General features: G+C 36.1%; 1 protein-coding gene across 1 annotated transcript in view; it reads left to right on the top strand.

Moving 5' to 3' along the window:
- The first annotated feature begins 1,347 nt into the window (after window positions 1–1,347).
- LOC138326091 (equilibrative nucleobase transporter 1-like) overlaps window positions 1,348–19,718 on the top strand; it is a 32,535-nt gene continuing 14,164 nt past the window's right edge. The window contains exons 1-5 of the mRNA XM_069272231.1: window positions 1,348–2,039; window positions 5,284–5,330; window positions 5,546–5,622; window positions 12,330–12,422; window positions 14,520–14,703. Coding sequence (XP_069128332.1) covers window positions 1,642–2,039; window positions 5,284–5,330; window positions 5,546–5,622; window positions 12,330–12,422; window positions 14,520–14,703 — 799 coding nt within the window. The 5' untranslated portion in view covers window positions 1,348–1,641. The remainder of the gene's footprint in view (window positions 2,040–5,283; window positions 5,331–5,545; window positions 5,623–12,329; window positions 12,423–14,519; window positions 14,704–19,718) is intronic.

Below are 19,718 nucleotides of genomic sequence, written 5' to 3'. Positions count from 1 at the left end.
CTATAAGAAACTCGGCTGGTAAAACTCCTATAAGGTAAAACTCCTATAAGGTAAAACTCCTATAAGAAACTCGGCTGGTAAAACTCCTATAAGAAACTCGGCTGGTAAAACTCCTATAAGGTAAAACTCCTATAAGAAACTCGGCTGGTAAAACTCCTATAAGGTAAAACTCCTATAAGGTAAAACTCCTATAAGAAACTCGGCTGGTAAAACTCCTATAAGAAACTCGGCTGGTAAAACTCCTATAAGGTAAAACTCCTATAAGAAACTCGGCTGGTAAAACTCCTATAAGAAACTCGGCTGGTAAAACACCTATAAGATATAGTTTACATACCGCCAGAGACAAGAGGTTTTCACAACTTGACCTAGATTGCAATCCTTGGCATTTTGTTCTCGGCTTTATTGTCTTGAAAAAAATCAAGGCTCAATTAAAACTACAATCATCACCTCTTACCGATACTGACAATTATATGCGACTATTATATGTAATCGCAGTTTTGATTGTTGTCTTGTTTGGTCTGATGTCAGTATTTCAGTATAATTGAAAATAGAAAAGAATAAAAAGACATAAAGGACGGTCAATTTGAAGAAATTTAGTGATTAGGACGTAAGAATGTTTGTTGCTGTGATCGAAAATGGAATTTTAAATCTATGATTTTATTTTCTGTCTTTTGTCTTTATCCTGTAATATACAAATTAATAAAAAAAATATATAATTAAAAAAAACTAATATTAAAAATTAATATCAAATGTAATGTACATCTTAAATATTTAAATGTTATGACCATCTACAGACATGTCCTGTATCATGTAATACCATCAGTATGATTTCCGGAATTTGTCGTTTTTCTGTATCATTATCTGTTTCCGTTTCCGGGAAAATAATGGAGAGTTTCTGATAGAGCTGTTTTAAATCAATTACTGTATGTTATTGTTATTACAAAGAAGAAATAAATAAACCATGTCTATAGACTTATTATAATTTATAATATTTACAATATTATTTAAACTAAAAAAAAACCACAATTAGTCAGATGTTTTGTGAGATTACCGTATGTAAACAATCACTTGATTAACTTTGCATGATCGCTGTTATTTGGTTCAGAACCTGTTTCAACCAGTTCCCGTCACCTTTCTAAACATAGACTTGGGACGACTATCGTTCAAATGTTGACAGCTGTAGGTTTATAAATGCAGTGATACACACGACGTTTGGCCGTACTAGGAATTTTAGACCATTCTATTCTCTTCGCAGTATTTTATTAAACCCTGAATTTAGCAGCACCCCATACAGGTATCGTTATTTATAAATAATGTATCGATGATATACGCATGCGTGTCATATGAATAAAATATTTTTAACGCATCGCTTCTTGTAATGATATTTTGTAGGACTTTTAGTAATTCGAATCAATACATACACTTATACGTCGGCTAACTATTTCAACCTTTCAGGTGGATCCTTTCAACTGTGACATGTCATAATGAAGTCCACTGAAGTTATATTAACGGAGCGGATCTTAGTGTATTGGTTCTTCGTACTACGTATGTGAGTGTATACACCTAAAACATATGAAAACACACATGATTCAGTCAGCTGGTAGGTAATATGTGCAGGCAGTTCGTACCCGTCCAGGCGATATGAAGCTGTACATTAGATGTAGACTGCTCTGTGCTGTGTGGTGTGCAGTAGAAATTCTTTTCTTTGGAGGAATTATATACGGCTGGGGGTCACTGGTTTTTGTTTTAAAAGAGGAGGGTTTTTATTACGAAGAATGCTTAAGTGTCATAACACCTGCTGAACAGGAATATAATGTCACAAATAATACTATAGTTACTGTGTACCAGGACGACCTCCAGGATTCAGATCACCAAAGACGATGGGTCAGCGCGCAGACGACAGCTCCCACCTGTCCACAACAGGAATCCAAGCTCAATCTCTGGTTCTCTGTAGCAGTAGCATTTATGTACTTATCCATGGCGTTTTTAGGCGAGCTAACCACCCGTCTCGGAACACAGGTCACCAGGCACATCTTCACGTAAGTAACAATACACATTATAAAAATGTTTGTGTATTATTTACAAAACCTGTCACTTGCTGACCAACGTACTTAGCAGTTGTATTTGTGTGCATTCTAGGTCAATACTCAAGGTTAATCGGGTAGCGATGTGTTTACATAGAGGCTAGCGGTAGTACATTAGTATTGGATAGGCTAGGCGAATAAATACAAATGAATGATATAAAGTCTATTTCGTCCTGTCATGATATCTGTGATGGTCTTATCATATCTGTGGTGATTGAATATTGAGGCGTGGTGCCGGTTTAATGATTTTCATATCCATTATTCAACAGTATAACATTAAACCAAGCTGTATATAAATTGCTCATTACTTCCGGAGATTTCTAGCGTAGTATACTTATATATATATATTGGTAAAATGTGGTGCTCAGTCACATTCGTACGTTTATGTGGTATACGGTTGTAGATCATGGGACAGTGTCATAAACGTTCGAACTAGTGGTCAGTCACATTCGTACGTTTATGTGGTATACGGGTGTAGATGGGACAGTGTCATAAACGTTCGAACTAGTGGTCAGTCACATTCGTACGTTTATGTGGTATACGGGTGTAGATGGGACAGTGTCATAAACGTTCGAACTAGTGGTCAGTCACATTCGTACGTTTATGTGGTATACGGGTGTAGATGGGACAGTGTCATAAACGTTCGAACTCGTGGTCAGTCACATTCGTACGTTTATGTGGTATACGGGTGTAGATGGGACAGTGTCATAAACGTTCGAACTAGTGGTCAGTCACATTCGTACGTTTATGTGGTATACGGGTGTAGATCATGGGACAGTGTCATAAACGTTCGAACTCGTGGTCAGTCACATTCGTACGTTTATGTGGTATACGGGTGTAGATGGGACAGTGTCATAAACGTTCGAACTCGTGGTCAGTCACATTCGTACGTTTATGTGGTATACGGGTGTAGATGGGACAGTGTCATAAACGTTCGAACTAGTGGTCAGTCACATTCGTACGTTTATGTGGTATACGGGTGTAGATGGGACAGTGTGTCATAAACGTTCGAACTCGTGGTCAGTCACATTCGTACGTTTATGTGGTATACGGGTGTAGATGGGACAGTGTCATAAACGTTCGAACTAGTGGCCAGTCACATTCGTACGTTTATGTGGTATACGGGTGTAGATCATGGGACAGTGTCATAAACGTTCGAACTCGTGATCAGTCACATTCGTACGTTTATGTGGTATACGGGTGTAGATGGGACAGTGTCATAAACGTTCGAACTAATGGTCAGTCACATTCGTACGTTTATGTGGTATACGGGTGTATATGGGACAGTGTCATAAACGTTCGAACTAGTGGTCAGTCACATTCGTACGTTTATGTGGTATACGGGTGTAGATGGGACAGTGTCATAAACGTTCGAACTAATGGTCAGTCACATTCGTACGTTTATGTGGTATAGGTGTAATACGTGGTTGTATGATGGGACAGTGTCATAAACGTTCGAACTGTGGTCAGTCACATTCGTACGTTTATGTGGTATACGGGTGTAGATGGGACAGTGTCATAAACGTTCGAACTAGTGGTCAGTCACATTCGTACGTTTATGTGGTATACGGGTGTATATGGGACAGTGTCATAAACGTTCGAACTAGTGGTCAGTCACATTCGTACGTTTATGTGGTATACGGGTGTAGATGGGACAGTGTCATAAACGTTCGAACTCGTGGTCAGTCACATTCGTACGTTTATGTGGTATACGGGTGTAGATGGGACAGTGTCATAAGTAAACGTTCGAACTCGTGGTCAGTCACATTCGTACGTTTATGTGGTATACGGGTGTATATGGGACAGTGTCATAAACGTTCGAACTCGTGGTCAGTCACATTCGTACGTTTATGTGGTATACGGGTGTAGATGGGACAGTGTCATAAACGTTCGAACTCGTGGTCAGTCACATTCGTACGTTTATGTGGTATACGGTTGTAGATGGGACAGTGTCATAAGTAAACGTTCGAACTCGTGGTCAGTCACATTCGTACGTTTATGTGGTATACGGGTGTAGATGGGACAGTGTCATAAACGTTCGAACTCGTGGTCAGTCACATTCGTACGTTTATGTGGTATACGGTTGTAGATGGGACAGTGTCATAAGTAAACGTTCGAACTCGTGGTCAGTCACATTCGTACGTTTATGTGGTATACGGTTGTAGATGGGACAGTGTCATAAGTAAACGTTCGAACTCGTGGTCAGTCACATTATGACTGAACTAGTAGTCAGTGTCATTATGTCGTGCCATATTAATAATGCCAGTCTTCCTCCTCTTGTTCATCCTCCTACATTTCGCCATATAACATGGTCTTATTACACTTGATGTCGCTACGTTTAGGCCAATTTATTATCTTTAAAGTTAGCTGGTATGAAAATGAAAATTGTTTAAAATGAAAAGTTGGTTGTATAAAATGAAATGTTCGTTGTTTAAAATGAAATGTTCGTTGTTTAAAATGAAATGTTCGTGTTTAAAATGAAATGTGCGTTGTTTTCGAGGATGCTATGATAAATACCATGAAATAGAAACGACTGTTTTTATATAATTGTTGCTATTTATCCTTCAGCTAACCGCCAAATCTTCAATCCACAAAATGATGTTAAAGTTACCACAAACTAAAACACACACGAATCAATTCAAAATATTTTATTGTATATATAAATTATACACAATGGGGGTAACAGGCAGTGCCTGTATCAAACCTTTCCCTCTTCCAGTAATGTACAACATGTTATAAATACAATTTAAACATCAAATTACAATTTAATTAGTATACACATCCTTGCACTCTCTCACACACATCCTCACGTTCCTACCCTTAGAATTATATTAATGAATCAGGGAGCATTTAAATTTGAGTAAAGATAATAAATTATATGGGAAAATGTATAAATAATTTGTTATTAATTGTGTTTATTAATTATTAATTTAAAACACACACGAATAGTGCATGTTATACAGTATTTACGTAGAGACAAACATTGATAGACTGATTACATATGCGCGAAAGGCAAACATATACATTTCTTCATTTGTATGTGTTTAGTATACCTATTGTTGTCCAAATGATAATTATCATAAATGTTCGATGATATAGCATCTCGTAAAACAACATCATCGAGGTGCTTTTGTATATTATATAATAAAGAGAGATAGTCATGACGAGTAATTAAATGCATTTTCCTGACATTTTCTAGGTTCATGTTTGTGTGTGGAGCGTTGTGTGTGGCGTTCGCGACAAAAGGTAGGTCTGTTGGTGTCTCTTATCTATCACGGTGTTTGCTGATTTTAATAAAATTAAAATGCAATATAATGCGTTTGTTTCTTGATGTAATGCCTTAAATTTGCAATAAAAGGAAAATGAAAAATTATATTATTTGTGATTACTTATAATGAATACTTATATTGTGTAGTATTTAGCCTAACCTTCTCTAATATTACTATTAATCCTATTACCAGAGGTTCCTTGGCTGCTGTGCCCAGGGCTGTGTGGCATTGCTGTCTCTGGTTTAGTTATTTTTGCCACCAACATTCAGGTAAGTCATCGTTTTAATTTAGCTTAAAAACAAGATAAAACCACTTACGATATATTACCTCCCAAAATTAATCAGCTATCTCGTATACAATGTAGTTATGTTAAGAAGGGGCTAAAATAGTACTGGATTGCAGTAGGGTGTTTCCTAGTTACACATACGTGCTGTAGTGTTAGCTCCCTCCTCTCCAAATATTTACATATATTTCTCTTTAAGTGAGGTTAAGTTCTTTTACGATTGCTGAATCACCTTTCTGATATTTCTTTTGTCCTTAAGTTTGGTTTACGTGGTCAATTCCGTCGATATCCAGGAAAATGGGAGGTCCGTGTGCTTACTTTTTTGCCCCATTTCAATATCTGTTATTTTTCAATATTTTAGGGTAAAAATTAAAGTTCTTAAATGACCATTAAATGTTAAAATAAATTGACAACGCGTACCATTTCACACATTAATGCTTAATATTTTAATTACCACGAAATTAGTAAAGAATTACAGCAAAAATTAGCTTGATACAGCTAAAAATGCTCGTGCAGTGATTATTTTAGTAAAAACAATTTAAGCAAAAATGGTAAAACTTTGACCATAATTTCCTAATGAGGTGTTTGATATGCATGGATGTTTGCATAATTTATTTTCCAGTGGTCTTTTTTTTCAAAATATAGCAGTTATAATTGATAAGACTTATATTTTATCTCAGATTAACGACATATGCTACCCCTACCCCTTAATTTTGAGCTACAAAATGCACCATTTCAGCCATATTTGCCAGATTTAACCCATATCAAAAAAGTTCTGGTATTAAACTTTTGGAAATATTGTTCATATCAATAGAGAAAAGGTTGCTCTTTCTAAATCAGGCAGAAAAATGGGAGGTCCGTGTGCTTACTTTTTTGCCCCATTTCAATATCTGTTATTTTTCAATATTTTAGGGTAAAAAATTAAAGTTCTTAAATGACCATCAAATGTTAAAATAAATTGACAAAGCGTACCATTTCACACATTAATGCTTAACATTTTAATTACCACGAAGTTATTAAAGAATTACAGCAAAAATAACTTGATACAGCTAAAAATGCTCGTGCAGTGATTATTTTAGTAAAAATAATATAAGCAAAAAATGGTAAAACTTTGACTCTACTCAAAGCGAAAAAAGCACATTTTCAAAATGGCCGAAAATTGGTCATTTCTTAAAAACTCCGTATAAAAAATCTGCTAAAAATAAAGTTTGCAACTGGCAACTTGCTACAGATATTGATAGATTTTATTTGAAAATCTCATAACTTCTTTGTTCTTTATCGAAACGAGACTGAAACATCAGAAGAATACATCCTTGTAACTGATCTCTTCTCTGATAACAAGCTACCAATGGTCAAACTACCGTATTGAAATGATACACGAGTGTCACTGGTCAGTCTATGTACCTATGCGATAACATTGATAACCAGGGTTCAACAGGGGGCACTATCATTACAAAGGCTTGATGACACATTAAGATACAAGTATTCTGGTACAGGACTATCCAGACTCCTCAGACTCCTCTGTACATCAAATACTCGGTAAGGGGTATATGTACATTATATGCAATATTATTGTTTTATAATTAAAGCAGTGTTATTAATCAATACTTCTAAATAATGCATCATTTACCCCGACAAGCCTAAGTAGACATAAGATACACTGACAAGGCTGAGTACACGTCATTTACCCTGAGACAAGCCTAAGTAGACATAAGATACATTGACAAGCCTGATTTACCCTGAGACAAGCCTAAGTAGACATAAGATACACTGACAAGCCTGAGTACACGTCATTTACCCTGAGACAAGCCTAAGTAGACATAAGATACACTGACAAGCCTGAGTACACGTCATTTACCCTGAGACAAGCCTAAGTAGACATAAGATACACTGACAAGCCTGGGTACACGTCATTTACCCTGAGACAAGCCTAAGTAGACATAAGATACACTGACAAGCCTGGGTACACGTCATTTACCCTGAGACAAGCCTAAGTAGACATAAGATACACTGACAAGCCTGGGTACACGTCATTTACCCTGAGACAAGCCTAAGTAGACATAAGATACACTGACAAGCCTGAGTACACGTCATTTACCCTGAGACAAGCCTAAGTAGACATAAGATACACTGACAAGCCTGAGTACACGTCATTTACCCTGAGACAAGCCTAAGTAGACATAAGATACACTGACAAGCCTGGGTACACGTCATTTACCCTGAGACAAGCCTAAGTAGACATAAGATACACTGACAGCCTGAGTACACGTCATTTACCCTGAGACAAGCCTAAGTAGACATAAGATACACTGACAAGCCTGGGTACACGTCATTTACCCTGAGACAAGCCTAAGTAGACATAAGATACACTGACAAGCCTGGGTACACGTCATTTACCCTGAGACAAGCCTAAGTAGACATAAGATACACTGACAAGCCTGAGTACACGTCATTTACCCTGAGACAAGCCTAAGTAGACATAAGATACACTGACATACAGTGGTACACGTCATTTACCCTGAGACAAGCCTAAGTAGACATAAGATACACTGACAAGCCTGAGTACACGTCATTTACCCTGAGACAAGCCTAAGTAGACATAAGATACACTGACAGCCTGGTACACGTCATTTACCCTGAGACAAGCCTAAGTAGACATAAGATACACTGACAAGCTGGTACACGTCATTTACCCTGAGACAACTAAGTAGACATAGTACATGACAGCTGAGTACACGTCATTTACCCTGAGACAAGCCTAAGTAGACATAAGATACACTGACAAGCCTGAGTACACGTCATTTACCCTGAGACAAGCCTAAGTAGACATAAGATACACTGACAAGCCTGAGTACACGTCATTTACCCTGAGACAAGCCTAAGTAGACATAAGATACACTGACAAGCCTGGGTACACGTCATTTACCCTGAGACAAGCCTAAGTAGACATAAGATACACTGACAAGCCTGGGTACACGTCATTTACCCTGAGACAAGCCTAAGTAGACATAAGATACACTGACAAGCCTGAGTACACGTCATTTACCCTGAGACAAGCCTAAGTAGACATAAGATACACTGACAAGCCTGAGTACACGTCATTTACCCTGAGACGTCTAAGTAGACATCAGTTATATTGACAAGCCTTAGTGCACGTCATTTACCCAGAGACAAGCCTAAGTAGACATAAGATACATTGACAAGCCTGAGTACACGTCATTTACCCTGAGACGTCTAAGTAGACATCAGTTATATTGACAAGCCTTAGTTCACGTCATTTACCCTGAGACAAGCCTAAGTAGACATAAGATACACTGACAAGCCTGAGTACACGTCATTTACCCTGAGACAAGCCTAAGTAGACATAAGATACATTGACAAGCCTGTGTACACGTCATTTACCCAGAGACAAGCCTAAGTAGACATAAGATACATTGACAAGCCTGTGTACACGTCATTTACCCTGAGACGTCTAAGTAGACATCAGTTATATTGACAAGCCTTAGTGCACGTCATTTACCCAGAGACAAGCCTAAGTAGACATAAGATACATTGACAAGCCTGAGTACACGTCATTTACCCTGAGACAAGCCTAAGTAGACATCAGTTATATTGACAAGCCTAGTTCACGTCATTTACCCTGAGACAAGCCTAAGTAGACATAGATATTGACAAGCCTTGTCACGTCATTTACCCTGAGACAAGCCTAAGTAGACATAAGATACATTGACAAGCCTGAGTACACGTCATTTACCCTGAGACAAGCCTAAGTAGACATAAGTAATGACAAGCCTAGTACACGTCATTTACCCTGAGACAAGCCTAAGTAGAATAGCACAATAGTGACATGACAAGCTGAGTACACGTCATTTACCCTGAGACAAGCCTAAGTAGACATAAGATACATGACAAGCCTGGAGTACACGTCATTTACCCTGAGACAAGCCTAAGTAGACATAAGATACATTGACAAGCCTGTGTACACGTCATTTACCCTGAGACAAGCCTAAGTAGACATAAGATACATTGACAAGCCTGAGTACACGTCATTTACCCTGAGACAAGCCTAAGTAGACATAAGATACATTGACAAGCCTGTGTACACGTCATTTACCCTGAGACAAGCCTAAGTAGACATAAGATACACTGACAAGCCTGAGTACACGTCATTTACCCTGAGACAAGCCTAAGTAGACATAAGATACATTGACAAGCCTGAGTACACGTCATTTACCCTGAGACAAGCCTAAGTAGACATAAGATACATTGACAAGCCTGGGTACACGTCATTTACCCTGAGACAAGCCTAAGTAGACATAAGATACATTGACAAGCCTGGGTACACGTCATTTACCCTGAGACAAGCCTAAGTAGACATAAGATACATTGACAAGCCTGGGTACACGTCATTTACCTTGAGACGTCTAAGAGACAAGCCGCCTAAGTAGACATAAGATACATTGACAAGCCTGAGTACACGTCATTTACCCTGAGACAAGCCTAAGTAGACATAAGATACATTGACAAGCCTGAGTACACGTCATTTACCCTGAGACAAGCCTAAGTAGACATAAGATACACTGACAAGCCTGGGTACACGTCATTTACCTTGAGACGTCTAAGTAGATCAATTGATTCACTGCAAAATACCCGCCCTACTAGATTATCAGCTATATAATAGTGATGTGCATGGTGTTTTATAGGAGATCAAACAGGCATGATTAGCATTTAAAGGTCAAGGTCGCGCACCTAGTTCTTAACAATATACCAATCATTCAGGTAATGGTATAGTATATTATAATGAAATCTAACTCCAGGTATCTGGTTTTGGGTGATTTAGGTAATGTCATATAGAGTTTGTATATTTTGTAACGTTATGTTACGTTTTTACATAGGACACAGCACCTACATAGATAGTAACAAGTGCATGTTATTATATGTGTAGAAAGCCTTTTATAGTATTATATAAAACTGAAAATAGAGACTCACATGAAGATGGAAAAATACAGTATTATGTAACATATACTTTGTACGAGACTTTGAAAACCAATAAAGCGGAGTTCATGCAGTGACATGATGATTTAGAGACTGAAGGGAATGATTCAAATTCATATGCTGTGATGTCCCTTTTATTTATTGTTGAGCACGTTTAGCACTGACCGTGAACCTACTTGACGTAAATCGATTTGCTGCGTCAACACATTGTCTTTACAGTACATTTATACAAACGGCATAGAGTCGATAGACAGTTTAAATTTCTTGGTTAAGGAATATCGTTATTCATTTCATTATAATTGATTCGCAGTGCCGCATCAAACCTCGAAAATAACAAAAGTTTTGAACGAGGATAACATGTATATCTGATTATATCGATGTATGCGACTTAGCAGAATTTTAGGTATTAGGGTAGTGGCTGCTTAAAGACTCGTCGGTAATCATATTTTGATAGTTCTAAATATACCTACATGAACGCGCGTGGTGTACGCGTGCTTACATACTGCCATGCACAAAGATGTACCTGTATGACACGCAGGATGAACGTGTTGACCTAGTGGCCTAATAACCACTGCCTCATGGGTTCATCGACATCTCTACACTATAATATACACAACCAAAATATCTGCACACTAATCAGGAAAATCAGGAAGTGACCTATTCTTCATCTTCGTGGCTCATTGAGAGCACGAGTGATAATTCACCTAATCAAACTGTCCTACAACCTGGTATGTCTGGTCAGTTGTACATGTTCTCTAACGATTAGCCCAGCATGTTGTTAGGGAAAATCATCATTTGATTTTCAGGATTAAATCTAACACAAAAATGTTAATAACAGGTTTTATGATCAATTCCAACCAATACTAATCTCATATCTGACACTTTAGACACTGCGTACAGTCTGTGTATTGACGCGTCGTGGTCGAATGACTAGCTGAAACAAATGTTTTTTCGAATGACTAGCTGAACAGTATCCCTCCACTGAAGAGGTGATCTCGTTATAGGACAGTTATTAACGCCTTATTGTTATCATCTACACAGACGGACTGCCTCACCTGGTCAGTGTGTGAAAAAACTGAAGCTTAAAATCACACGTATAAATGATATCATTGCTTGTCAGTAACTGTTTGAGAAATCCTTTAATGATACCCAGTAAACTGATTTACTTCTTACCTTAGCATTCAACGAAACATATGCAATTTTGAATACTTACATTTCCAATAACATTCTAATTATATCCCAGGTGTCTTATAAGGATGGCCCTATTGTATGCTACAAGAATACATTTCAATACTTACATTTTCAATGCATCCCCACTATGTACAATGTATCCTCACCAAGCGCAGTTGGCATTCGTCAGTGTATGAACTGCCATCCGCTTATTATGATGTCATTATATCATTGTGACGTCACAAGTGTTGTAACAGCGAAAACAGAAAATGATCATTCAAATGGCTGTTCCGTCTTAACGATAATTATTACTTTATTCATTATATATGTAAACACGTTGGTATTGCAGCATAAACTTATGTAAACAAAGCATCATGCTGATAATCACAAAAAGTGGATTTATACAGGACGCAAGATAAATATGAACAAGTGCCATATCAATAAAGACCTTAATGCCTTTGATTTATTTGGTATATTTGTATATCACATTCCATTAATAAGTAAATGTGTTTTCTGCCTTTATTGTAGGTAGCGAATTTATTCCCGCGCCTACAATCAACAGTGGTGGCGCTGTACTGTGGGTTGTTTGATTCCTCATCCGTTGTTCAACAGATAATGAAGGTAAGAGTATATCGGCATTAAAACGAAACTAAACATCACAACAGGTCATATTAAATATATAACAAAACATGTTGGCTGTTGAACATTTCATGAAAATAAATATCAATGCATCAACGTCATGACATATGCATTACGGCAGATAAGTAGTTAGATATGATGAATTCAGACAAAGAAAACACTTAGTAGATAGTAACAAATCACACTTACCCTTAGACACAAGGTTTCATTTGTTTCTCTGGTATTAGTCTCTTATGACAGCTAATAATATAGAAAACCTGTCGTGTAAGCAATATATCTGGATGTATTAAATATATATCATTGGTTCGAGAAGGTTTTATATTCTCATGATTTCCTCCTTGGTAGGAACTAAATAACATTTTGTCTGACAGAATAATAATGGTAAATGTTACCTAACTGCTTAACTGTTTAATAACTGTCTAATTTCATCTGGTAACATTACCAAGAGAATATTGTGCTATTTCACTGAATCGTACTGGAATAGACAAGAAAGGTTGATGATTAAATGTGTGTGTGAGTCATACAACATATGATATTTTAAAGTCATATCATCAATACCTTTTTGCCATATAATAGTTGCTGAATTTAATTAAAACTCTTTTCGTGTTTTAATGTAAGAATAACGTGCATGCTCTATATAAAAAACTGATCGATTATGACTAATCATATTATGTAAAATTTAATAATTAATTTAAACCTGTATTTCTTAAACTTAAGAATAACAAAATTTACAATATAAATATCAAATATCAGGGTTATAATAAGAATATCAACATTGCATAATTTAACAACAATTGACACACTTTAGACTGTCAAACCTACAGAGATTTCAAACACACATCTATAATGTCGCACACATGCATGTGTATTTCATATAATGTTTATCATGTGCCTGATCATGCATTCCTACTTTTGATTTCAGAAAGATATGATATCGTTTATATAGATACAATGTTGGTGGTATCAATATCACTAAGATATGCTGTTATTTATATAAATACAATGTTGGTGATATCAAATTCACTAAGATATGGTATTGTTTATATAAATACAATGTTGGTGATATCAAATTCACTAAGATATGGTATTGTTTATATAAATACAATGTTGGTGATATCAAATTCACTACGATATGCTATTTTTTATATAAATACAATTTTGGTGATTCCAATATCACTACCTTTGTTTCTAATTTTGACATATTTTTCAACCTTTACATTCTCGCTACTTCAACATAGTATGTAGGTAACGGGAGAGTGGCTATATAAATAAATAATGGCTAGTTAGCGTGACGACATTGTAAACAGGTAAACAGGTAAACACTGGTATCTGTATTATATCTATAGTACGATGGCTTTGTACATCAGTAAACACTGGTATCTGTATTATATCTATAGTACGATGGTTTTGTACATCAGTAAACACTGGTATCTGTATTATTTCTATAGTACGATGGTTTTGTACATCAGTAAACACTGGTATCTGTATTGTATCTTTAGTACAATGGCCTTGTACATCAGTAAACACTGGTATCTGTATTGTATCTTTAGTACAATGGCCTTGTACATCAGTAAACACTGGTATCTGTATTGTATCTGTAGTACGATGGTTTTGTACATCAGTAAACACTGGTATCTGTATTATATCTATAGTACGATGGCCTTGTACATCAGTAAACACTGGTATCTGTATTATATCTATAGTACGATGGTTTTGTACATCAGTAAACACTGGTATCTGTATTATATCTATAGTACGATGGCCTTGTACATCAGTAAACACTGGTATCTGTATTATATCTATAGTACGATGGCTTTGTACATCAGTAAACACTGGTATCTGTATTATATCTATAGTACGATGGCTTTGTACATCAGTAAACACTAGTATCTGTATTATATCTATAGTACGATGGCCTTGTACATCAGTAAACACTGGTATCTGTACTCATACAAAATGTTATTGTAATCTGTTTTATGTACAGTTTTCTTTTTCTGGTTGAATAGGGAAACATTGAATTATCCTTTAAGGTATATACCTTATGTAAATATGCATATATTTCAATTGTGTGTGTTTTAGATTGCCAACGAGAACGGAATGTCCCGGCGGATATTTTATGTGTGTCTGGCCGCCCTAGGTCTCGTCATGCTGAGCGTTAGCACCATCCTATTTCTGCCCAAGTCTTACATCACTAAACAAAAGATACGGCGAAAGTCATGTGAACTGGAAATCAAAAGTGGTCGACTTTTATCAGAGTTAAAAGGTATGGTGCATCAGTATCGCCATTAAGTTTCTTTGGTTTTTTTTCTTTTCATTAAGTACCTTATACAGTAAACCACCTTTCCTTCGAGTGCAGTTGACTGGCGATCAAAGTAAATCCGTGATAATCACTAGCCCCCAGTTTACTGGCGATCAAAGTAAATCCGTGATAATCACTAGCCGTCAGTTTACTGGCGATCAAAGTAAATCCGTGATAATCACTAGCCGGCAGTTTACTGGCGATCAAAGTAAATCCGTGATAATCAGTAGCCGCCAGTTTACTGGCGATCAAAGTAAATCCGTAATGATCACTTGCCGGCAGTTTACTGGCGATCAAAGTAAATCCGTGATAATCACTAGCCGGCAGTTTACTGGCGATCAAAGTAAATCCGTGATAATCACTAGCCGGCAGTTTACTGGCGATCAAAGTAAATCCGTGATAATCACTAGCCGCCAGTTTACTGGCGATCAAAGTAAATCCGTGATAATCACTAGCCGGCAGTTTACTGGCGATCAAAGTGAATCCGTGATAATCACTAGCCGCCAGTTTACTGGCGATCAAAGTAAATCCGTGATAATCACTAGCCGCCAGTTTACTGGCGATCAAAGTAAATCCGTGATAATCACTAGCCGTCAGTTTACTGGCGATCAAAGTAAATCCGTGATAATCACTAGCCGGCAGTTTACTGGCGATCAAAGTAAATCCGTGATAATCACTAGCCGGCAGTTTACTGGCGATCAAAGTAAATCCGTGATAATCAGTAGCCGCCAGTTTACTAGTGATCAAATTAACTCCCTAACCGGCAGTTTACTGGCGATCAAAGTAAATCCGTAATGATCACTTGCCGGCAGTTTACTGGCGATCAAAGTAAATCCGTGATAATCACTAGCCGGCAGTTTACTGGCGATCAAAGTAAATCCGTGATAATCAGTAGCCGGCAGTTTACTGGCGATCAAAGTAAATCCGTGATAATCACTAGCCGTCAGTTTACTGGCGATCAAAGTAAATCCGTGATAATCAGTAGCCGGCAGTTTACTGGCGATCAAAGTAAATCCGTGATAATCACTAGCCGGCAGTTTACTTGGTTTATAGTATTCTGTCATCCACATCTGTCCATATTACAAAAAATGACTACATCATATATTGCGAGCAATTTAAGTTCACCAGTATAAACGAGAATTTCATTTGAATCCCTCTATTTATACTGTGTTGCTGATGTATGATTTGCGTTGTTTTTATAGTAATTATTCCCCATAATAATATATTTCACAAACTTGTAATTGTAAGATGTGTCTGAAAACATAAGTCGCGAAATAAAATAGTCATAATCTCAAAATGTTCAAATATTCAAGGGTCGATTATTTTATTTTATTGATCCCGTCATGGATGTGATTACTTACTTTGATCACAAGGGTGCCGATAGATAATTGCTCAGTTATCCGTCTAAACACAAACTAACATTGAGTCCCCACAATTACACATAATTACATCATGATATAGACAGTAACTGTGCCGGTCGCTTGGTACATTCCCGTGTAGTGGTGAGGGAGAGACGACTGCTGAACTATTGCCCTTCTGTTTTGGCATTATCGTGTTACACCAAGGTAGCCGGTGTGATAATTGACGCAACAGTCCGTAAATACATCTCGACTTATCACACAATCACGTCTAACTTAATATAGGCTGTTCCACAGACTAAGGACGCTGAGATGTAACAAACAGAGAGACACTTCACAGTCAATTATATTTACATCGAAGGTCACGCACCAAATGACTTTATTGAAATAAAGTATAGGTTTATTATAATAAAGATATCGTAACTAAGTACCGGAAACACAAGCTATCTGTAGCTGCACGTGTTTGCCATTGCAATCAATGTCGCTGGGACATTATCATAATATCTTGAGTGGCTTATAAGGATGGCTCTGTTGTATGCTACAAGAATATACATGTACGTGTGTATGTAGGTGTTAGGGTGTGCGTGTGTAAAGGGTGTGTAGGTAGGTGTGAGTGTGTATGTGTGGGAGGGGGTGTAATTGGTAGCGTTTGTGTTTTGACGAATTCGGTTTATGTTCCTTTCTTGGTGCCGAAAAAATTAAAGAAAAATCATCAAAGCTTTGCATGAACACTGATACCCGGAAAATATGTGACATTCAGCCAATAGCATGTATCCTGAATACTAGTTACTTAACAAAAATGAAGACTGGCTTCTGCAGATGTTGTGTTATTTCTCAATCTGGATGAATCTATATATAGAGCTACTTCCTGGTTACTTAGTTCGACAGTTTTCGAGCAGACAAAAATCAGACACATAATTTAAAAGTATTTAGGTTTTCGTCTGACAAATATTTTTCGTCAAATATTTTTCGTCAGAAAAATATTAAGTGATGAGTTTTCGTCAGACATATATTCAATGATATAGTTTTTGTCGGACAAATATTCAATGAAAGGTATTCGTCAAATATGTAGTGATGACTTTTCGTCAGGCATATATTCAAAGATGAGTTTTTACCAGACAAATATTTAGTGATGGGGTTTCGTCAAACTAGAAAAGACATATCCTAACGTTTTTTATGATAGTTTTTGTCTGAATTAAAGCATATAGAATAGGTGGGGTTGCAAAATCTGCCCACGCTCCGATTTTTTCCCAAATTTGGCAGTGTTATAGGTCTCGATGCATCGCTACTTTTTAAAAAAGCAAAAAAGGGGCCTAAAATGGTGTTTTCTAACAATATTCTTGATATGTGTTTAGGCGACCCATTGTAACCACCTTTTGAACATACTTTTTATTGTTTTATTAGTTTTCTTAATGAACGATACTTCATTCTTTATTGTATACCCATTTTTTTATGATATATACTAATTTTGATTACAAATAGAACTTTGCACCAAATATTTGGAATTTATTGATTTTGTCCACACTTTTAAATCATTTGAATAACATGTCATATGTATTATCTCATATCAGATACTTTAAAAAATTAAGAAAATGAAATCCGGGAAAATAGCATTTCAAAGGCTGAAAAGTAGGTAGAGTGGATTTTCTAAAGAAATCAAATTTGTCATAGGTGACTGTAAATTGAAAATTGACCATAGTTACCGTAATAAAACATTATAGTTATAGAATTTGGTAAACTTACATGTCTTCTATAAAATTAATATATTATTAATTTTATCATTTTCTCTGACAGTACAAAAAAGTCTAACAACTACATATGCTCTTGGGTAAAACAAATGGTTTCTCTTTTAATATCAGAAATCAAATGATGATAGGAAATAAATGTATTTTTGTTTGTAACTCAAATTCAAAAGATACAAATTAATATTTTAATTCATCTTTCCCTCTTAGAGAGATAAAAATTATTTGAAATTAGATTTATTTGTAATTAAGAGTGAAGCAGAGTTACATTTTTCAAATAAAACATGTTTAAATTAAGAATACCAACACCACAAAGGCTTCAATCTTAATTTGATCAATCAGGGTCCTTTATTTTGTTACCATGACATTAGTATTTCGGCATACTTAATAACCCATATGTACCAATTTTTAATTATATCTAAAAATTCTAAAGTTCAACCAATCAGAGTCGCACATTTGTTTACCATGGAAACCAAACAGTTCGAAAGTGTCACCATTATATTTATCATCCAAAATTATTATTATGCACTAAATAATTTGACTCTGAAATTTTAAACTGGAGATGTTTAGCTAGGTATACATGTAACAGAGTTATGTTGCTACCTCCATTCGCTATATATAAATCACCCAAAATTGTTTTCCCGGATTTTAATTTTGAAACTAAATTACACATAGACAGAGAATGTTCTGACAGTATTTTTAATGCAGAGCAAAATTGTGGACACCTCCTTTAATAGGGTGAAATGAGATGACAAAGAGCAATATTTCGTTTTCCATTTTCCCCAAAAGTATTTATTTTTTTGCTACAATAATTATTCAAAACAAACTCTTCCTTTCAAAATCTTAACAAATGACTCAGATATAAAGTATATGATCAAATGATTCATAAATACAAAATGTAGAATATATAACAAAGGATGATATATTTTGACATATTTGAGAAGGTAGTTTTATTGAAAATTAATTTCTGGCCCTTTGGGCCTTTTTGAAACCACAAAAGGAAACAGTATTCTTATTTAAAGGGGCAACTAGTAGTACTATCGATATGCAATGTTTAAAGAAAAACAGTGCTGTGGGCAGTTTCTGTGGGGTTTTTAACATTAGCTTTAACACCACCTTTAACTATTTACTGAATGTTCTCTCGGCAGATATCGCTCATTGATACATACATCTTTACCCAATAAAACTAGACATACTTCAATGAGTCTTGATAATAATTCTTTCAGCTTCTCAATACGTCAGGCTCTTTTGCGCGTGTGCTTTTGTCAGTAAGAGTTTCGGTAGATATATTACTCTGTAGAATGAGTAATAGTACTTAGATTGAACTGTTGTCATTGTTATTTTACTGCTTGTCATTGTTATTTTACTGCTTGTCATTGTTATTTTACTGCTTGTCACTGTTATTTTACTGCTTGTCATTGTTATTTTACTGCTTGTCATTGTTATTTTACTGCTTGTCATTGTTATTTTACTGCTTGTCATGGTTATTTTACTGCTTGTCATGGTTATTTTACTGCTTGTCATTGTTATTTTACTGCTTGTCATTGTTATTTTACTGCTTGTCATGGTTATTTTACTGCTTGTCATGGTTATTTTACTGCTTGTCATGGTTATTTTACTGCTTGTCATGGTTATTTTACTGCTTGTCATGGTTATTTTACTGCTTGTCATGGTTATTTTACTGCTTGTCATGGTTATTTTACTGCTTGTCATTGTTTTTTTACTGCTTGTCATTGTTATTTTACTGCTTGTCATGGATGGTTTACTGCTTGTCATGGTTATTTTACTGCTTGTCATGGTTATTTTACTGCTTGTCATTGTTATTTTACTGCTTGTCATTGTTATTTTACTGCTTGTCATGGTTATTTTACTGCTTGTC

Source organism: Argopecten irradians, chromosome 6 (assembly GCF_041381155.1).
Source record: "Argopecten irradians isolate NY chromosome 6, Ai_NY, whole genome shotgun sequence".
Classification (NCBI taxonomy): domain Eukaryota; kingdom Metazoa; phylum Mollusca; class Bivalvia; order Pectinida; family Pectinidae; genus Argopecten; species Argopecten irradians.
Note: the sequence above shows the minus strand (reverse complement) of the source record. Positions and strands in the feature narration are given on the sequence as shown.